The sequence below is a fragment of the Salpingoeca rosetta genome, assembly GCF_000188695.1.
Source record: "Salpingoeca rosetta unplaced genomic scaffold supercont1.26, whole genome shotgun sequence".
In the NCBI taxonomy this organism is placed as follows: Eukaryota; class Choanoflagellata; order Craspedida; family Salpingoecidae; genus Salpingoeca; species Salpingoeca rosetta.
Window position 1 is genome coordinate 57,096 of NW_004754908.1, and position 18,874 is coordinate 75,969.

General features: G+C 59.6%; 3 protein-coding genes across 3 annotated transcripts; 2 read left to right on the forward strand and 1 right to left on the reverse strand.

Annotated features, from left to right (window-relative positions):
* Positions 1-18: 18 nt before the first annotated feature.
* Positions 19-4,354, forward strand: PTSG_09483 (coatomer subunit delta). Its single transcript, XM_004989857.1, has 15 exons — positions 19-290; positions 444-483; positions 628-738; positions 964-1,076; positions 1,252-1,349; positions 1,481-1,562; positions 1,801-2,003; positions 2,133-2,244; positions 2,417-2,463; positions 2,657-2,726; positions 2,872-2,964; positions 3,175-3,322; positions 3,485-3,653; positions 3,844-3,915; positions 4,039-4,354. The coding sequence occupies exons 1-15, from the start codon at positions 288-290 to the stop codon at positions 4,202-4,204; spliced, it is 1,527 nt and encodes a 508-aa protein (XP_004989914.1). The 5' UTR covers positions 19-287; the 3' UTR covers positions 4,205-4,354.
* A 229-nt stretch (positions 4,355-4,583) lies between these two features.
* PTSG_09484 (uncharacterized protein) lies at positions 4,584-11,522 on the forward strand. The gene is made up of 22 exons (XM_004989858.1): positions 4,584-4,950; positions 5,263-5,312; positions 5,525-5,738; positions 5,995-6,038; positions 6,194-6,344; positions 6,580-6,706; positions 6,857-6,929; positions 7,080-7,140; positions 7,243-7,349; positions 7,571-7,664; positions 7,810-7,928; positions 8,111-8,221; positions 8,415-8,514; positions 8,705-8,764; positions 8,980-9,036; positions 9,191-9,252; positions 9,592-9,737; positions 10,057-10,100; positions 10,339-10,490; positions 10,734-10,824; positions 10,942-11,076; positions 11,201-11,522. Exons 1-22 carry the CDS (start codon positions 4,771-4,773, stop codon positions 11,360-11,362), a joined length of 2,340 nt encoding a protein of 779 aa, XP_004989915.1. The 5' UTR covers positions 4,584-4,770; the 3' UTR covers positions 11,363-11,522.
* Positions 11,446-18,847, reverse strand: PTSG_09485 (uncharacterized protein). The gene is made up of 6 exons (XM_004989859.1): positions 18,791-18,847; positions 17,128-18,595; positions 16,560-17,093; positions 16,172-16,461; positions 13,854-16,136; positions 11,446-13,828 (listed from the first exon to the last, which is right to left on the reverse strand). Exons 2-6 carry the CDS (start codon positions 18,593-18,595, stop codon positions 11,876-11,878), a joined length of 6,528 nt encoding a protein of 2,175 aa, XP_004989916.1. The 5' UTR covers positions 18,791-18,847; the 3' UTR covers positions 11,446-11,875.
* Between the last annotated feature and the right edge of the window lie 27 nt (positions 18,848-18,874).

Below are 18,874 nucleotides of genomic sequence, written 5' to 3' on the forward strand. Positions count from 1 at the left end.
AAGTGTGGCCATCTCAGCCAAAATTGCATTTCAAAATAAAGAAAAGTGCAACTCAGGCAGGAGAAGACTGAACCGACAAACAGCCAACAGCGCATACACAACGACGACGACGAGACCAGCCAAGAGCAAGAGAGCAACGCTGAGGAAGCAACGAGCACAGAGACTGAGCTGATCTGTCTGGCTGGCGAGCTGGCTGGTGACCACCAGAAGCAAAAAAGCAAAGGCCACACGCGCGCGCTCTCCCGTTTTCTCTCCACACAAACACACAAACACACACACACGACACAATGGTGCGTTTTCAACAGGTGCATCATCACAGACATGCAACGCTTGTTTGCGTTGGTGTGTGCTCTGTTGCTCGCTCGCCTGCTCTGTGGTTGTGACGCTTGTTGAAGCTGACACATTCTTGTCCAATGGTTGCCTGCCGTTTGTGTGTCTCGCAGGTGCTTCTCTCTGCCGCAGTCTGCACAAAGGCAGGCAAAGGTGCGAACATGCATGTTCGTGCGATTGTGCAAAGCTGGGTTTTGCAGGGCGAGTGTCCGTCGTCGTCACCAGTGCAGCTCACAACTGACCTGTGGCATGTGCATGTGTGGATGTGCGCTTGCTTGCTGGTGCTTTCCCTTGCAGTGGTTGTGTCCCGTCAGTTCATGGAGATGTCAAGGTCCCGCGTCGAGGGTCTGTTGGCAGCCTTCCCCAAGCTCATGAACTCCGATGACCAGCACACCTTCATCGAGACCGGTGCGCCGCAATGCACTCCTTGCACTGATGTCAATGTTGCCACGACCACGAGGGCAAGCGGGTGCCGTGTCACACACACACACACACACACACATGTGCACAAACAAAGACTCAACAAGCAAAGACACAAACAAACAAACAAACAAACAAACAAACAAACAATTAAACCGACAAACAAACACACACACTCTCTCTCACCCACACACACACATGCTTTGTGTGCAGACACGGTGCGGTACGTGTACCAGCCGATGGAACAGCTCTACATGGTGCTCATCACCACAAAGAACAGCAACATCCTGGAGGATCTGGAGACGCTGCGCCTCTTTGCCAAAGTGGTCAGTTGTTACGAGTGGTGGCTGCACGCTGTCGTGCCACATGTACGTCTTTTCTTGGTGTGAATGTGGACCGCATCAATACGCTCTTTTCATCAGCTCATGACCACCACCACCACCACCATGTCTTGCTCCTGCCATGTTCTCATTGTCACTCGATTGGCTCATGGCAACACAGGTACCAGAGTACTGCCGCTCCTTCACGGAGAGGGATGTCGCCGCCCATGCCTTTGAGCTCATCTTTGCCTTTGACGAGATCATCGCCCTCGGCTACAGGTGCGTGGCTTGCTTCATGCGCCTACCTGGCCGCACGCATCCTCACCCTCACCCTCAACCACACTGACATTGGAGCGTCTGTTTCGTGCAATGCCAACCGTTTTCTCGCCCATGGCCGACTGCGTGTGCAGAGAAAACGTGGATCTGTATCGCATCCGCACGTACACGGAGATGGAGTCGCACGATGAGCAAATCTTCAAGATGCGCCAAAAGGTGCTGCTGCTGCTGCTGCTTCGTATGCACGCGCTGTGCCTTGCACGGTGGCACCCTTGAAATTATGCTGGCACGCACACAAACATCTACATATGCACACACACTCTCACACACACACACTCTCTCTCTCTCACACACACACACACACACACACACACACACACTCTCTCTCTCTCTCTCTCTCTCTCTCTCTCTCTCTCTCTCTCTCTCACGCACACACGATCGCGTGTGTGTGCAGGCGAAAGAGCGCGAGGCGAAGGACATTATGAAGCGCAAGGCAAAGGCGCTGCAGAAGGAGCGGGAGCGGGGCCGCGGGTTTGGCTCCACCGGCATGTCAGGCATGGGCTCTGCCTCGTTTATGCCGCAGCAGGATGTCGCCCCTGTTGCCCCGTCAGTCGCCGCACCATCAACCCCAACACAGCGCTCCGCCCCCGCGAAAAAGTGCGCCCTCCGTGTGCTCGGTGTGTGTGTGTGTGTGTGTGTGTGTGTGTCTGATCTACCCACCTTGTGTTGCCTGCGTGCTGACTCGGTGTCTGTGTGCTCGGCACCACACCTTGACGTTGTGTACAGGCCCGGCCGTGGCATGAAGCTTGGCGGCAAGTCCAAGGGCAAGGACTTTGTTGATGCGCTCATCCAGGAGGGAGAGGAGGTCGCACCAGACACTGCAGACATCATCGCACCGGTATACACACGTGCACACATGCTTGCTGCCGCTGTGGTGTGCACCCATTGCGTGCTTTGCTGCTCGATTCAACGTTGTCAACCTTGATTGTGTGCTGTCGCATATTGTGTAACTCATTCTTGCGGTTCTATTGGTACTGCGTTTGTTTGGCCATGTCTCCATCACCCTTCAGTCCAAGACGCAAGCCGCTGCCCCTGTTGCCACACCAAACAGAGAGAGGTTGGTGTGTGTGCGTGTGTGTGTGCATGCGCGTGTTCGTGTGTGTGTGTCTGTGTGTGTGTGTGTGTGTGTGTGTGCATGCGCGTGTTCGTGTGTGTGTCTGTGTGTGCGTGCGTGCGTGTGTCCGTGTGTTGGATGATGTTTGTTTTGCTTTTGCTGACCGCAGATTTGTGCTTGTGACTGGTGGTGACAGCGTGCACTTGGCGGCAGATGAGAAGATTACGCTTGAAGCCAACAGGGACGGCGGCCTCGAACACATGGAGGTGCGGCTCCGCAACACGCCGGCTGGCGCATGTTTGCTCGTGCTGATGTTGTCGTGCTCGTACAAGTCTCACGCTGTGTCTCTTCTTTTTGCTTCTTCCTCCCCTTCCTCCTCTTCCTCTTCCTGCTGCAACACCGCCAATGCAGGTGAAGGGCACGTTGACCGTGTTTGTGTCAGACCCGGAGGTGACGCGTATCCGCATCAACTGCGATAAGGGACCAAAGTCCATCCCCTACCAGGTGCGCCGTAACATTGGGATGGTGTCGCTTGTGCACGACTGCTTAAATCTCACTCGCCAAGCCACGAACGCACACAAATACACACTCACTCACTCACACATACACTCACACATACACACACATACACGCACTCACATGTGTGTGTGTACATACATTTGCACACGCGCCGCCCCTCACCACCGCTGCCCCTCATCCCGCCGACAACACCAGACGCATCCGAACATTGACAAGCGCACATTTGGGGGCAGCGGGGTGATTGGGCTGAAGGACAAAGAGCGCGGGTTCCCTGTTGGCACGGGCGTCGGCGTCCTCAAATGGCGTTTCCAGACCACGGACGACGCACACATCCCGCTCTCTAGTAAGCTGCACTGGCTTACGTGCGCGCATCGAGTGTGGTGGTTTGGGGTTGCGGTGCCAAGCTCATGGAGTATCATCACATGACACGCATGAACCTCACCACGCGCCATCTTGATTTGCCTCGCTCACCCACCCTTCCCACTCACCCCCTTCTACGCCCCAGTCAACTGCTGGCCAAACCCGAACGCGGACGGGTCGTGCGATGTGAACATTGACTATGAGCTGCTTGCAGACGACCTGCAGCTGCAGGACGTGACCATCACCGTGCCGCTCCCGGCCCACTCTGGTGCCCCCGTCGTCGCCCGCGCAGACGGCGCATACGACCACGACAGGTGACTGTGCCGCGGGAGCGCGTTGGCGTTTGCTCTGGGTGTGTGTGTGTGTGTGTGGGTGGGTGGGTGCGTTTGGTTGCTTCGTTGCCTGATTGTTTGGTTGTTTGGTTGTTTGGTTGCCTGGTTGTTTTTCTTCTCTTTCACCTTCACCCTCACCAATGTGCGCGCATCCGCAACACCCTTGACACAGCCGCAATGGTGTACTGCTGTGGAGAATACCTGTTGTCGACTCTGAGAACCCGGAGGGCTCCATCGAGTTTACGTAAGTGGCGCTCGCTGCCAACTGCTCTGCTGTCGTTGCCCGTGGATGGATTGTGGGTGGTATTCGACGTTGTGTGGTGCTCACGCCACATTGCATGTCAACACCACGCACCACGCTGCGCAGGACAAATGGTGGCGATACGGACGACTTCTTCCCTGTTCAGGTTGACTTTGCGTCGTCGAAGCTGTATGCAGGGCTGCAGATCAACTCGGTCGAGGTCATTGGCGGCGGCGACACAACCTTCTCCTCAGAGGTCTCCTTTGCCCCCGCCAGCTACGAGATTGTCTGACCAGGGCCGTTGCTTTGCTTCTTCATGGCCGCATTGTGGCAATGTTTTGTGTCTGTTGGCAAACAGCAGTGTCTTCTTTTTTGTGCGTGCGTGTGTGTCCGTATGTCGTTCCTGTTATCGCTGGAAACCACAATACATGTTTGACGTTGGTTGAATGGGCAGGAGAGGTAGTTAGGGAGAGGTGGTTTTCGCGTGCGCGACATCACGTAGCGAGCGTCCTGCTGCCGCACACACACACACACACACACACACACACACACACACACACACACACACACACACACACACACACACACACACACACACACACACACACACACACACACACACACACACACACACACACACACACTTGGTTGTGCACTTTATGGTGTTGTAAGCCGTGGATCAACTTCTTGCCTGCTGCCACCATCATCTCCGCACCATTGCTGCTGCTTGCACCCTGTGTGTGTCATTGCCCTCCATCCCCTGTGTAGCGCTTTGCCACTTGCTTGCCACGTTGCCGGTTGAGGGCGAGGTAGTGCTGCAACACGAGACGAAGAGAGCTGACGACCCGCTCCAGTCTGATGAGCAACAACAGACAAGGGGAGCAACCGCAGGCTGTGGGCTCCCAATCTGCACAAACGCCGCTGTCCATGAACGGCCACTCCAACACGGCTGAGAAGGGGCCAATGCGCTCGCTCAGCGATGAACCCCCAGCCGCCCTCATCACAGACTCGCCGTCCAAGGCCAAGGATGGGTTGGAGGTAAGCGCACTGGAAGGGTCTCCTTGGTGTGCCAATGGCTTGCTGGGGATTGCGCGGCGAGGTGTCGCGATGCGAGTGGTGATGGTGATGCTGATGGTGATGGTGATGACTTGATGGCGATGGTGCTTGTGATGTGATGGCCGCGCTGATGTCCCTGCTGATGTGCGTGGTGCGTGTGGCGGTGCTTGTGATGGCTGTGGCGCAAGATGACGGTGCAGCAGCGGATCTGCTGTTCTTGCTCTTGCTCTTGGTTGCCCGTTTCACCAAGCCTTGAATGCTCACATGATTGATGAATGTGCTCGCGTGGTGCAGCGCTTCGCGCAAGCCAAGGCCGACATTCGCTCCGCGTTTGACAACATCAAGTATGTCACCAGGTGTATGCTCGGGCTGTGACCTGCTGCTCTCAGGCGCAAGCCCACTTGCAGCCCTGTTAACGTGCACAGAGAGCCTCAACCACGAGCACACGCAGCCGTAGACCCGCCTACAAACACACATGCCTTTGTGCTCGTCATGCTTGCTCGCATGCTCACGCTGTTCCCATTCGCCTTCACCCTCCCCCTCACTCCCTGACCAGGAACGTGCTTGCTCAAATGCAACGCGGTCTGCAAGAGTGGATTGTGCCCGAGAACCAGCACGACGCAGACTCGCTCAAGACGCAGGTGGCGGGGGCGCTGCAGAAAGCGCAAGACCTGGACCAGGCCGTCGCACGCGACGCGATGAAGGTTGTCTTTGTCGGTCTCACCAGCGCTGGCAAGAGCACCTCCATCAACGCCGTTCTGCGCTCCAGGGTTGGTTGAAAAGTGTGTGTGTATTGTGTGTGTGTGTGTGTCGTGTGTGTGTGTGTGTGTCGTGTGTGTGTGTCTGTGTGTATTGTGTGTGTCTGTGTGTGCGTGTGTCTGTGTGTCTGTGTATGCGTGTGTCTGTGTGAGTCTGTATGGTGTGCCATGCTATTGTTAGCAGGCGTGCGTCGTTGCACAAGGTGCCCTGCTGTGCTGCTGGCGCTCACTCCAGAATTCCTCACTGTCTTGTGGTGTCTTTTGACAGGTGCTTCCATCTGGGTTTGGACAGACGACAAACCGCTTCATCAAGTTCGTACCTTTCTACCTAACGCAATGACTGGACTGCACCCCCAGCGCCCTCACTCACTCACTCACTCACGCACTCACTCACTCACTCACTCACTCACGTACTCACTCACTCACTCACTCACTCACTCACTCACTCACCCATCCACCCTGGGCAGCCTGCACCCCACGCGCGAGGCGACAGCGCGGCTGGTTGACGCATCAACAGGGAAGCAGTACGAACTGCCCGAGCTGCAGGAGCTGGCAAACGCGCTCTCGGATATGCACGAGGGCGACGACGACGAAGACGACGCAGACATCAGCGATCCGGTGAGTGTGGCGCAGCAGCACATCTGTGTGTGTGTGTGTGTGTCTGTCTGTCTGTCTGTCTGTGTCTGTGTCTGTGTCTGCGTCTGCGTGCGCGTTTGCGTCTGCGTCCGTCTTGTTTGTCCGTCTTCTGCTGTACGCTTCTGCCCCTCCTTGCGCCCACCGTTTCTCTCTGTGTGTCTCCTTCTGACCCCAACACCACCACCACTGCTCCCCCTTCTCGTGTCCCTCTGCTCAGCTTGACCTGTACTGGCCGACGTCCGCGTGCGAAGTGCTGCGCAACGACCTTGTCATCCTCGACTCACCCGGCCTCCGCTTCAACAAGAAGTTTGATGACTGGATCGATCACACCGCCTCGGATGCAGGTCGCTGCCCTGTGCGCGCATGTGTCTGTCTGTGTCTGTGTCTGTGTCTGTCTGTCTGTCTGTCTGTCTGTTTGTCTGTCTGTCTTCATGCCAAAGTACATGTCCTTTTTGCCGCGACTGAACTGTCTCCTCTTTGCCTCTGCACTTCAGATGTGTTTGTGCTGGTCGTGAACGGCGAGATGGCACTGGGCCGCGAAGCAACAGAGTTTTTTGAGCAAGTCAGGTGCGATAAGTGTGGTGTTTGTGTGTGCGTGTGTCTGTGTGCGTGTGTCTGTACGTTGGTGGGAGCGAAGTTTGGATGTGCAAGAGGAGGCTGCGGACATTGACGTTTTCCCCTTCAACTTCTCATTCAATTCACTTTGCTTGCTTGCAGGCGCAAGTTTTCGAAGCCAAACGTTTTTGTGCTGTTCAACCGCTGGGAACTGGCACCCAAAGTTAGCACACACACACTCACACACTCACACACATACACACATGCACACACACACGCCACCACCATCCTCACCCTCGCCGTCACCACTGTTGCCGACGTTCAGGGCCAGCGGTGCGATCGGAGCCGCAAGCAGCTGCTGGGGCTGGCCAAGCGCCTTCTCGTCGACACGCTCGACCTCATCCCACAATCAGAGGTCAGCCAGCACGCTCTGTGTGTGTGTGTGCGTGCGTGTGCGTGTGCGTGTGTGTGTGTGTGTGTGTGTGTGTGTGTGTGTGTGTGTGTGTGTGTGTGTGTGTGTGTGTGTGTGTGTGTGTGTGTGTGTACAAGTATGTGTGCGTGCCTTGCTGCTGTCTGGCGCATGTTGTTCGTGGAGTGCAAGTGCTGCCGCATTCTCATCTCAAATTTGGCGTGCTTGCATATATCGCCATCAGGGCGTTTTCTGTGTTTGAGGAAGAGTTTGCCCTGGCCACATCGCGCCACGCCATTGACACGCGCTTCCACAGCAAAGTCGTCGAGGGACTCGAGGTGCAGTGCGCGGGCACAGCGTCTTGTGCTATGATTACTTATCCATCCACTCACTCACTCACTCACGCACACACACACACACACACTCTCTCTCTCTCTCACCAAACCCTCCCTCCACGTCACCAACACCGCCACCTTGCATCAGGTTGTGCGGGAGTGTGAGGGCGTGATGCGTACGGTCGTTGAAGCGCTTGATGGCCATCTCGAGCGGCGAAACGCCAAACTCAAATCCGCAGTCGACAAACTCAACAAAATCCAGGCAAAGTACGCCCGCGCGTGCAATGATATGTCATGTCACTGTGGTCTCATGTCATTTTTATGTCGTGGCATTTCATGTCATTGTGGTGTGGTGTCATGGCTGTTCAAGGCTCCGTTTTGCGAGGTGCTATTCGTTGCATGCGTGGTTCCACAGAGACACACGCTCATATCCCTTCACAATGCTACAGGCTCCCCGACATTGTGGAGCGCGCAGCAAGCATCGCCCACACTGTTCCGGACAAGGTTCAGCGATACATGCACACGAAGATGACAGAGATATTGTCACAGCGTCTCCAAAGGTGAGCTGTGGGGGATGGGGTGCAAGGACAGACACTTGTCGCACCTTTCTTTTCCCATTCCAATTCCCGCTCATGCGCACATTCTCACACACACATACACACACACACACATATCCCCTCACACACATGCGCGCACGCACGCACACACACACACACACATACCGTCCGCGATGATGATGGCTGCGCGTCGCAGCATTGTGGACGACTTCATGTCACTGTCGGACTTTGAGGACGAGGAGAGCATCGAGTTGGAGAAGCAGGAGCTCAGCACACACGTCGAATCACAACTGCAGGTCGGTGTGTGTGTGTGTGTGTGTGTGTGTGTGTGTGTGTGTGTGTGTGTGTGTGTGTGTGTGTGTGTGTGTGTGTGTGTGTGTGCACGCCCTGTCTACCCGATGCAGCTTGCTTCACCACATGCCTCGCCACATACTTCATCGCGTGCCTCACTGCGTGCCTTGCTTGTGCCAACATTTTACTTTGCAGGTTGAGTTGAATGACTCGTGTGCCCCCCATGTCCAGCAACTCTACTCAAAGGCGTTTACGGTTCGTACCAACGCTCTGCTTTCTCATCTGTGACATCGTTACTAGTCACTGCCTTCACTTCCACATCTTTCTCACCCCCCACCCCCGGCCATTCATTGCCCCTGCGTTGCTGTCACCCTCCTTTTCCCATCTCTCTATTATCATCCAACCCTTCCATTGCCACCGATCTTCCTTCTCACCGCCACCACCGCCACCACCACCGCCATCACCACCAGGACATCACTGCGCTTTTCAAGGAGCTGTTGCCGGAAAACTCCTCGCCCGAGCGCTACGTGCGTACACACGTCCGCATTTCGCTGGTGTTCGTCCCCTTCTTTGGCGATGTGGTGCCTTGCCCTGATGGCACTTGCCACGCCCTTGTTCTCACAACAGCACCACCACCCTTGTTGCCGCGGGGCACGTGTGTTGCTGCTTGTCTCCTTGCAGGTGCAGATGGCTTTCCGAAGCAACATGACTCTCGACTGCACACACTTGCCAGAAAACTTTCAGTGCGTCGCCAACCCCTCCTCGCCATTTGGCGGCGATGCTCTCTCCTGCTTGCTCGTTTCCGCAATACATCCCACACGCGCATGTGCGCCCATGCGCGCCCATGCGCGCACAAGTGCATCTTCCCCGGCCCATTTCACCCTCCCTCACCCCTCCACTCCCCCTCACACACACACACACACACACACACACACACACACACACACACACACACACACACCGCCACACACACACACACACCCTCATCCCACTCACACACACACCCTCATCCCACTCACACATCCCCTCCACCGGCAAACTTGCTCACTTCTGGACTGCTCATGTGCGCTTGATGGTGGCAGCGAGGACCTTGCGTTTCACTTCAGCTGGGGATGGCAGTCCCTCGGTGCATTTGTGCCTGATGCCGTGCGACTGACACTGGAAACGTTCACCTCTGATCTCTTCAGCCGCTTCTCTCTCAGCTACAAGCGCGCCTTCCGCTCACAAGGTGCTCCGCCTGCGCTGTGTGTGTCTGTCTGTCTGTCTGTCTGTCTGTCTGTCTGTCTGTGTGCTATGTCTGTATAGTTGTGTTGTGTCTGTGTTTGTGTCTGTCTATCTGTCTATTGCTCCATCTCTCTTTCTCTTTTTTTTTTTTTTGATGTAAACATCTTTGTCTCTTTCTATCTCTCCGTGTCTGTGTCTGCGTGTAACCTAGTCTTGGCTGTTTGTGTGCCCCACCCTATCCAACCATGTACTTGCGCTCTTTTTCGAACTCATCACTGGTACTTTCGCTCATGTTCGTGAACGATCCCCGATCCGGACGGCAGCCAACAGAGCTGAAGCGCGTGTTGAGGACGACGCGCAGGCGCTGGTGAGTTGTAGTGCATGTTGGTACCCTTGCGCCACATGCTCTTGACAGCCATGCTGTTGTCATCGCCATAAGCGAACAACACACGACCTTGCCTTCCAAGCTCACTGGTTTCTGTGTTGTTTGTTGTTGTTGTTGTTGTTGTTGTTGTTGTTGTTGTTGTTGTTGTTGTTGTTGTTGTTGTTGTTGTTGTTGTTGTTGTTGTTGTTGTTGTTGTTGTTTTTGTTTCGCGGACGACCAGGATTCTGCTCCCAGCCAGCCAAGGAGACTCACAGGCAGGCTGTCACGCTTTGCATTTGACGTGGCATACATTTGCTGGGACATCACAACGCACACGCCGTACGGTCTGATGGTTGCTGCAAGCCTCCCATACGCATACCGCCTCGTCCGCAGGTGCGTGTTGTGTGTGTGTGTGTGTGTGTGTGTGTGTGTGTGTGTGTGTGTGTGTGTGTGTGTGTGTGTGTGTGTGTGTGTGTGTGTGTGTGCGCGCGCGTCCATGTTTGTCTACCTGCCTGTCTGTCTGAGAGCATACCTGTTGTATCTGTGAACTGCTGATTGATGGTGGCTCGAAGCTAAACGTTTTGTGTTATCGTTATGTCGCCGTTTCATCGTCGCGCTGTTGTCGTTGTATGACAGGCCGATGATCCGGAATCTGATTGGTGGCTGCATCTTCGTGTACACGGCGACGTATGCATATGAGTACATGAGCTTCACAACGGCGGCAAAGGTCAGACGCGTGCCTTGCACTGCGATGCATCAAGCACCTGCTTGGCTGTCTGCGTTCCTCTGATCTCTCATCCATCGCGCACGCCCACGTACATGTGCACATGCCTTGTCTGAACAGGAGCGACTGTTCAGACAACAGTTTGCGGCCCATGCGCAAGAGAAACTCAAGGTGACTGCGTCGTCCCGCGCGCGCGACGCAAAGGACAGCATCCAGCTCGACCTGAGCGAAACACAGCAGAAGCTCGCAGACGCTGTACGTTGTGCTTCTTAACGCAATTCTTTGCGTGCACTCTGATCACAATGACGCATGCATCCCGCCCTCTCCACGCACATGTACACATTGACATACGCTGACATGCATGCACCCCCTTTAACAGGTTGAACAACACAAGGCGCAGTTGCAGACCACCATCGCTGATTTGCGCAACACAGTGGAGCGCACAAAGAATGCACTGTGCGCGGCACAGGATCTCAAGTCCAGTGTGTCGCAACAACACCTCAAACTTGTGTCCCTCAAGGACAAATACTTCCAGGAATGAGTATCATCTTTCTTGCTTCGTCGTGCCAGCGTGCATTGTGGTGCGCTCTGTTGTTTGTGTGGTAGTTGAAAGGTGCGCTGTGTGTGGAAGCGGAGTTGTCACATGCTGTCATCGTGTCGCCCGTTCATTCAAAGTGAAACCAAACACATTCATCAGCAACAAACGATCAACTTCAAGAAGATGAGTGAAGAGAACGCAATTGGGCACAAACTACGCACCGCAAGAGGAAACACAAAGCCGTGGGACATGCCATCACATGCCATGACGTCCACGGTGATTTGCAGTGGTGAGCTGATGGGCGGATGCAAGCAAGAAGGCTACACCCAAACAACAAGCAACACGAACATCATCTTGGCTGGTCAACACCAGCATGTAAGAAGAAATAACGCAAAAAGATGGCACAAGAAGCAGGCAAGGAAGGAAGGCAAGGCAAGAAAGGTAGACAGGCAATTCAGGCAACAAAAAACCAATGAGCAGCCACATCGAGAACATGTAAACTGCCAACTGCCACAATCACGCGGCGAGTTCGAAGTTGATGGGTTTGAGGTCCACATACTCGGCCGTGTCGCAGGCCTTTGACTCGGTTACGGACACTTTATGCGTCGATGCGTGTTCGCGGACAAACACAAACGTGCGGTAAGCGGTCTTGGTCGTCGTGCTCCGCTCAAGCTCACCCTCCCCGCCCCTCAGCGTGTCCGCACGCCGCGCGCTCTTCGGACGCTCTGCTCCGACGGGCGCCGTAAACGTCGTCACCGTCGTGCTCGCCCCCTCAACGCGCGCACCTTCCTCAGGCACAAGGTGGTCAACGTCCCCGTACGCCGCAGGGCGCTCCCCGCTCACGCCAACAAACGTCTCCTTCGTCGTCGTGCTCCGCTCAAGCTCACCCTCCCCGCCCCTCAGCGTGTCCGCACGCCGCGCGCTCTTCGGACGCTCTGCTCCGACGGGCGCCGTAAACGTCGTCACCGTCGTGCTCGCCCCCTCAACGCGCGCACCTTCCTCAGGCACAAGGTGATCAACGTCCCCGTACGCCGCAGGGCGCTCCCCGCTCACACCAACAAACGTCTCCTTCGTCGTCGTGCTCCGCTCAAGCTCACCCTCCCCGCCCCTCAGCGTGTCCGCACGCCGCGCGCTCTTCGGACGCTCTGCTCCGACGGGCGCCGTAAACGTCGTCACCGTCGTGCTCGCCCCCTCAACGCGCGCACCTTCCTCAGGCACAAGGTGGTCAACGTCCCCGTACGCCGCAGGGCGCTCCCCGCTCACGCCAACAAACGTCTCCTTCGTCGTCGTGCTCCGCTCAAGCTCACCCTCCCCGCCCCTCAGCGTGTCCGCACGCCGCGCGCTCTTCGGACGCTCTGCTCCGACGGGCGCCGTAAACGTCGTCACCGTCGTGCTCGCCCCCTCAACGCGCGCACCTTCCTCAGGCACAAGGTGGTCAACGTCCCCGTACGCCGCAGGGCGCTCCCCGCTCACGCCAACAAACGTCTCCTTGGTCGTCGTGCTCCGCTCAAGCTCACCCTCCCCGCCCCTCAGCGTGTCCGCACGCCGCGCGCTCTTCGGACGCTCTGCTCCGACGGGCGCCGTAAACGTCGTCACCGTCGTGCTCGCCCCCTCAACGCGCGCACCTTCCTCAGGCACAAGGTGATCAACGTCCCCGTACGCCGCAGGACGCTCCCCGCTCACGCCAACAAACGTCTCCTTCGTCGTCGTGCTCCGCTCAAGCTCACCCTCCCCGCCCCTCAGCGTGTCCGCACGCCGCGCGCTCTTCGGACGCTCTGCTCCGACGGGCGCCGTAAACGTCGTCACCGTCGTGCTCGCCCCCTCAACGCGCGCACCTTCCTCAGGCACAAGGTGATCAACGTCCCCGTACGCCGCAGGGCGCTCCCCGCTCACGCCAACAAACGTCTCCTTCGTCGTCGTGCTCCGCTCAAGCTCACCCTCCCCGCCCCTCAGCGTGTCCGCACGCCGCGCGCTCTTCGGACGCTCTGCTCCGACGGGCGCCGTAAACGTCGTCACCGTCGTGCTCGCCCCCTCAACGCGCGCACCTTCCTCAGGCACAAGGTGATCAACGTCCCCGTACGCCGCAGGGCGCTCCCCGCTCACGCCAACAAACGTCTCCTTCGTCGTCGTGCTCCGCTCAAGCTCACCCTCCCCGCCCCTCAGCGTGTCCGCACGCCGCGCGCTCTTCGGACGCTCTGCTCCGACGGGCGCCGTAAACGTCGTCACCGTCGTGCTCGCCCCCTCAACGCGCGCACCTTCCTCAGGCACAAGGTGATCAACGTCCCCGTACGCCGCAGGGCGCTCCCCGCTCACGCCAACAAACGTCTCCTTCGTCGTCGTGCTCCGCTCAAGCTCACCCTCCCCGCCCCTCAGCGTGTCCGCACGCCGCGCGCTCTTCGGACGCTCTGCTCCGACGGGCGCCGTAAACGTCGTCACCGTCGTGCTCGCCCCCTCAACGCGCGCACCTTCCTCAGGCACAAGGTGGTCAACGTACCCCGTACGCCGCAGGGCGCTCCCCGCTCACACCAACAAACGTCTCCTTCGTCGTCGTGCTCCGCTCAAGCTCACCCTCCCCGCCCGTCAGCGTGTCCGCACGCCGCGCGCTCTTCGGACGCTCTGCTCCGACGGGCGCCGTAAACGTCGTCACCGTCGTGCTCGCCCCCTCAACGCGCGCACCTGCCTCAGGCACAAGGTGATCAACGTCCCCGTACGCCGCAGGACGCTCCCCGCTCACACCAACAAACGTCTCCTTCGTCGTCGTGCTCCGCTCAAGCTCACCCTCCCCGCCCCTCAGCGTGTCCGCACGCCGCGCGCTCTTCGGACGCTCTGCTCCGACGGGCGCCGTAAACGTCGTCACCGTCGTGCTCGCCCCCTCAACGCGCGCACCTTCCTCAGGCACAAGGTGATCAACGTCCCCGTACGCCGCAGGGCGCTCCCCGCTCACGCCAACAAACGTCTCCTTCGTCGTCGTGCTCCGCTCAAGCTCACCCTCCCCGCCCCTCAGCGTGTCCGCACGCCGCGCGCTCTTCGGACGCTCTGCTCCGACGGGCGCCGTAAACGTCGTCACCGTCGTGCTCGCCCCCTCAACGCGCGCACCTTCCTCAGGCACAAGGTGGTCAACGTCCCCGTACGCCGCAGGGCGCTCCCCGCTCACGCCAACAAACGTCTCCTTCGTCGTCGTGCTCCGCTCAAGCTCACCCTCCCCGCCCCTCAGCGTGTCCGCACGCCGAGCGCTCTTCGGACGCTCTGCTCCGACGGGCGCCGTAAACGTCGTCACCGTCGTGCTCGCCCCCTCAACGCGCGCACCTTCCTCAGGCACAAGGTGGTCAACGTCCCCGTACGCCGCAGGGCGCTCCCCGCTCACGCCAACAAACGTCTCCTTCGTCGTCGTGCTCCGCTCAAGCTCACCCTCCCCGCCCCTCAGCGTGTCCGCACGCCGCGCGCTCTTCGGACGCTCTGCTCCGACGGGCGCCGTAAACGTCGTCACTGTCGTGCTCGCCCCCTCAACGCGCGCACCTTCCTCAGGCACAAGGTGATCAACGTCCCCGTACGCCGCAGGGCGCTCCCCGCTCACGCCAACAAACGTCTCCTTCGTCGTCGTGCTCCGCTCAAGCTCACCCTCCCCGCCCCTCAGCGTGTCCGCACGCCGCGCGCTCTTCGGACGCTCTGCTCCGACGGGCGCCGTAAACGTCGTCACCGTCGTGCTCGCCCCCTCAACGCGCGCACCTTCCTCAGGCACAAGGTGGTCAACGTCCCCGTACGCCGCAGGGCGCTCCCCGCTCACACCAACAAACGTCTCCTTCGTCGTCGTGCTCCGCTCAAGCTCACCCTCCCCGCCCCTCAGCGTGTCCGCACGCCGCGCGCTCTTCGGACGCTCTGCTCCGACGGGCGCCGTAAACGTCGTCACCGTCGTGCTCGCCCCCTCAACGCGCGCACCTTCCTCAGGCACAAGGTGATCAACGTCCCCGTACGCCGCAGGACGCTCCCCGCTCACGCCAACAAACGTCTCCTTCGTCGTCGTGCTCCGCTCAAGCTCACCCTCCCCGCCCCTCAGCGTGTCCGCACGCCGCGCGCTCTTCGGACGCTCTGCTCCGACGGGCGCCGTAAACGTCGTCACCGTCGTGCTCGCCCCCTCAACGCGCGCACCTTCCTCAGGCACAAGGTGATCAACGTCCCCGTACGCCGCAGGGCGCTCCCCGCTCACGCCAACAAACGTCTCCTTCGTCGTCGTGCTCCGCTCAAGCTCACCCTCCCCGCCCCTCAGCGTGTCCGCACGCCGCGCGCTCTTCGGACGCTCTGCTCCGACGGGCGCCGTAAACGTCGTCACCGTCGTGCTCGCCCCCTCAACGCGCGCACCTTCCTCAGGCACAAGGTGATCAACGTCCCCGTACGCCGCAGGGCGCTCCCCGCTCACGCCAACAAACGTCTCCTTCGTCGACGTGCTCCGCTCAAGCTCACCCTCCCCGCCCCTCAGCGTGTCCGCACGCCGCGCGCTCTTCGGACGCTCTGCTCCGACGGGCGCCGTAAACGTCGTCACCGTCGTGCTCGCCCCCTCAACGCGCGCACCTTCCTCAGGCACAAGGTGGTCAACGTCCCCGTACGCCGCAGGGCGCTCCCCGCTCACACCAACAAACGTCTCCTTCGTCGTCGTGCTCCGCTCAAGCTCACCCTCCCCGCCCGTCAGCGTGTCCGCACGCCGCGCGCTCTTCGGACGCTCTGCTCCGACGGGCGCCGTAAACGTCGTCACCGTCGTGCTCGCCCCCTCAACGCGCCGCACCTGCCTTAGGGACAAGGTGATCAACGTCCCCGTACGCCGGCAGGACGCTCCCCGCTCACGCCAACAAACGTCTCCTTCGTCGTCGGGCTCCGCTCAAGCTCACCCTCCCCGCCCCTCAGCGTGTCCGCACGCCGCGCGCTCTTCGGACGCTCTGCTCCGACGGGCGCCGTAAACGTCGTCACCGTCGTGCTCGCCCCCTCAACGCGCGCACCTTCCTCAGGCACAAGGTGGTCAACGTCCCCGTACGCCGCAGGGCGCTCCCCGCTCACGCCAACAAACGTCTCCTTCGTCGTCGAGCTCCGCTCAAGCTCATCCTCCCCGCCACCTCAGCGTGTCCGCACGCCGCGCGCTCTTCGGACGCTCTGCTCCGAACGGGCGCCGTAAACGTCGTCACCGTCGTGCTCGCCCCCTCAACGCGCGCACCTTCCTCAGGCACAAGGTGATCAACGTCCCCGTACGCCGCAGGGCGCTCCCCGCTCACGCCAACAAACGTCTCCTTCGTCGTCGTGCTCCGCTCAAGCTCACCCTCCCCGCCCCTCAGCGTGTCCGCACGCCGCGCGCTCTTCGGACGCTCTGCTCCGACGGGCGCCGTAAACGTCGTCACCGTCGTGCTCGCCCCCTCAACGCGCGCACCTTCCTCAGGCACAAGGTGGTCAACGTCCCCGTACGCCGCAGGGCGCTCCCCGCTCACACCAACAAACGTCTCCTTCGTCGTCGTGCTCCGCTCAAGCTCACCCTCCCCGCCCGTCAGCGTGTCCGCACGCCGCGCGCTCTTCGGACGCTCTGCTCCGACGGGCGCCGTAAACGTCGTCACCGTCGTGCTCGCCCCCTCAACGCGCGCACCTGCCTCAGGCACAAGGTGATCAACGTCCCCGTACGCCGCAGGGCGCTCCCCGCTCACGCCAACAAACGTCTCTTTGGTCGTCGTGCTCCGCTCAAGCTCACCCTCCCGCGCCCCTCAGCGTGTCCGCACGCCGCGCGCTCTTCGGACGCTCTGCTCCGACGGGCGCCGTAAACGTCGTCACTGTCGTGCTTTCGTTCAATCTTTCTCCTCTGAAGGCGAGCGAGTCAACTGGGTTGATTGGCGATCTGAGCTCTGCAATCAGTGGCGCGTCATCAGCGACAGCGATGGGCTTTGCCGGTTCCACCACAGGTGGCTGCTCTTCAACCTCCTGCGCCTGTGCAGGGGCAGCGGCTGGAGCGCTCACGGCGGCAAACGAGACCTCGACGGGCTTGGAAGGTGTGGACGACATGGGCACCACGGGTTCAAGCTCAAGGTCGTTCAACCGCTCTGTGAGCGATGGTGGCCACTGGTACTGCGACGATTCCGTCTCACGCTCGCGCTCCCCCTCAAAACGAAGGCTGTCACGTGCACGTGATGGCGTCGCACGCTCGCTCGTGCCCTTGGCGCCAAAGTCAGACCGCATCACAGTCGTCGCAGGCTCGTCCTGCCCATCAAACACCAGGCTGTCACGGTGGCGAACAGGCCCCTGCCGCTCACCGCCCACCGGCGCACGGTACTGCGACGATTCCGTCTCGCGCTCGCGCTCCCCCTCAAAACGAAGGTTGTCACGTGCACGTGATGGCGTCGCACGCTCGCTCGTGCCCTTGGCGCCAAAGTCAGACCGCATCACAGTCGTCGCAGGCTCGTCCTGCCCATCAAACACCAGGCTGTCACGGTGGCGAACAGGCCCCTGCCGCTCACCGCCCACCGGCGCACGGTACTGCGACGATTCCGTCTCACGCTCGCGCTCCCCCTCAAAACGAAGGTTGTCACGTGCACGTGATGGCGTCGCACGCTCGCTCGTGCCCTTGGCGCCAAAGTCAGACCGCATCACAGTCGTCGCAGGCTCGTCCTGCCCATCAAACACCAGGCTGTCACGGTGGCGAACAGGCCCCTGCCGCTCACCGCTCACCGGCGCACGGTACTGCGACGACTCTGTCTCGCGCTCGCGCTCCCCCTCAAAACGAAGGTTGTCACGTGGGCGTGACTGGGAGGATTTGCGCGACGCTGAGTCGCGGTTGATGGGCACGCGCTTGACCTTTGGGCGGCGGGATTGCGGCTGTTGCTGCTGCTGTTGCTTGGTGCTTGCAGGCAGTAGCGGTTCTGCGCTGGTGCTGCTCGGCTTCTTGAGCGGCGACGCAGAATTCTTGCGTCCAGATTGCACACGGGTGATGCGGGGGCGGGTGCTTGGCTGCTGCTGGGGAGCAGAGGCTGCTGGGCTGGTTGGCGCCGTGCTGCTTGCACTGCCATACTCGGAGGATGTGGTGTTGCGGCTCAGGGCGCCCGCTGGGCGAAGATTGTCGTGAGGACGCCGCACGGTGCGCTTGGAAGCCGGGCTGACTGGCGGCGGCTGAAAGTCGAACTTGGACGTGCGTGTCTGCATGCTCGTATCTGAGCCAAGCTGCAGGCTGTCCCTACGTCGCGCGGACTGCGGTCGGGAGGCGGTTGCAGGCATCTGTAGACAGCAAGCAGAGGGCAGAGGGCAGGCATGGTGAGTGGATGCAACACATCGCATGTGATTTGTTTTTTTTTGGGGGGGGGAGGAATGCAAGCGCGCAGAAGGGCATGCAAGGTGGTTCGAAGCGCTTCGTACGAGCGCTTCACACGAGAATGCGTGAATATAACTCCAGGCTAACACGCGTCTGCGTACCTTGGCTGCTGCAGAAGCTTTCAGGATTGGAGTGGAGGCACTACTGCGCAGGCTGCACACAAGGGGGGGGGGGGGGGGAAAAAT

What these genes read in the sequence shown, in the direction of transcription:
- PTSG_09483 (XM_004989857.1), top strand. An exon ending in CAAAGTCCATCCCCTACCAG is followed by an intron (nt 2,965 to 3,174) that starts GTGCGCCGTAAC and finishes CGACAACACCAG; the next exon opens with ACGCATCCGAACATTGACAA. An exon ending in GAGGGCTCCATCGAGTTTAC is followed by an intron (nt 3,916 to 4,038) that starts GTAAGTGGCGCT and finishes CACGCTGCGCAG; the next exon opens with GACAAATGGTGGCGATACGG.
- PTSG_09484 (XM_004989858.1), top strand. Translation starts at nt 4,771, where the DNA reads ATGAGCAACAACAGACAAGGGGAGCAACCGCAGGCTGTGGGCTCCCAA. An exon ending in AGGCCAAGGATGGGTTGGAG is followed by an intron (nt 4,951 to 5,262) that starts GTAAGCGCACTG and finishes CGCGTGGTGCAG; the next exon opens with CGCTTCGCGCAAGCCAAGGC. An exon ending in GCTTCACAACGGCGGCAAAG is followed by an intron (nt 10,825 to 10,941) that starts GTCAGACGCGTG and finishes TTGTCTGAACAG; the next exon opens with GAGCGACTGTTCAGACAACA.
- PTSG_09485 (XM_004989859.1), bottom strand. Translation starts at nt 18,595, where the DNA reads ATGCCTGCAACCGCCTCCCGACCGCAGTCCGCGCGACGTAGGGACAGC. An exon ending in GCGGGGAGCGTCCTGCCGGC is followed by an intron (nt 16,137 to 16,171) that starts GTACGGGGACGT and finishes TCCCTAAGGCAG; the next exon opens with GTGCGGCGCGTTGAGGGGGC. An exon ending in AGCGCCCTGCGGCGTACGGG is followed by an intron (nt 13,829 to 13,853) that starts GTACGTTGACCA and finishes CTTGTGCCTGAG; the next exon opens with GAAGGTGCGCGCGTTGAGGG.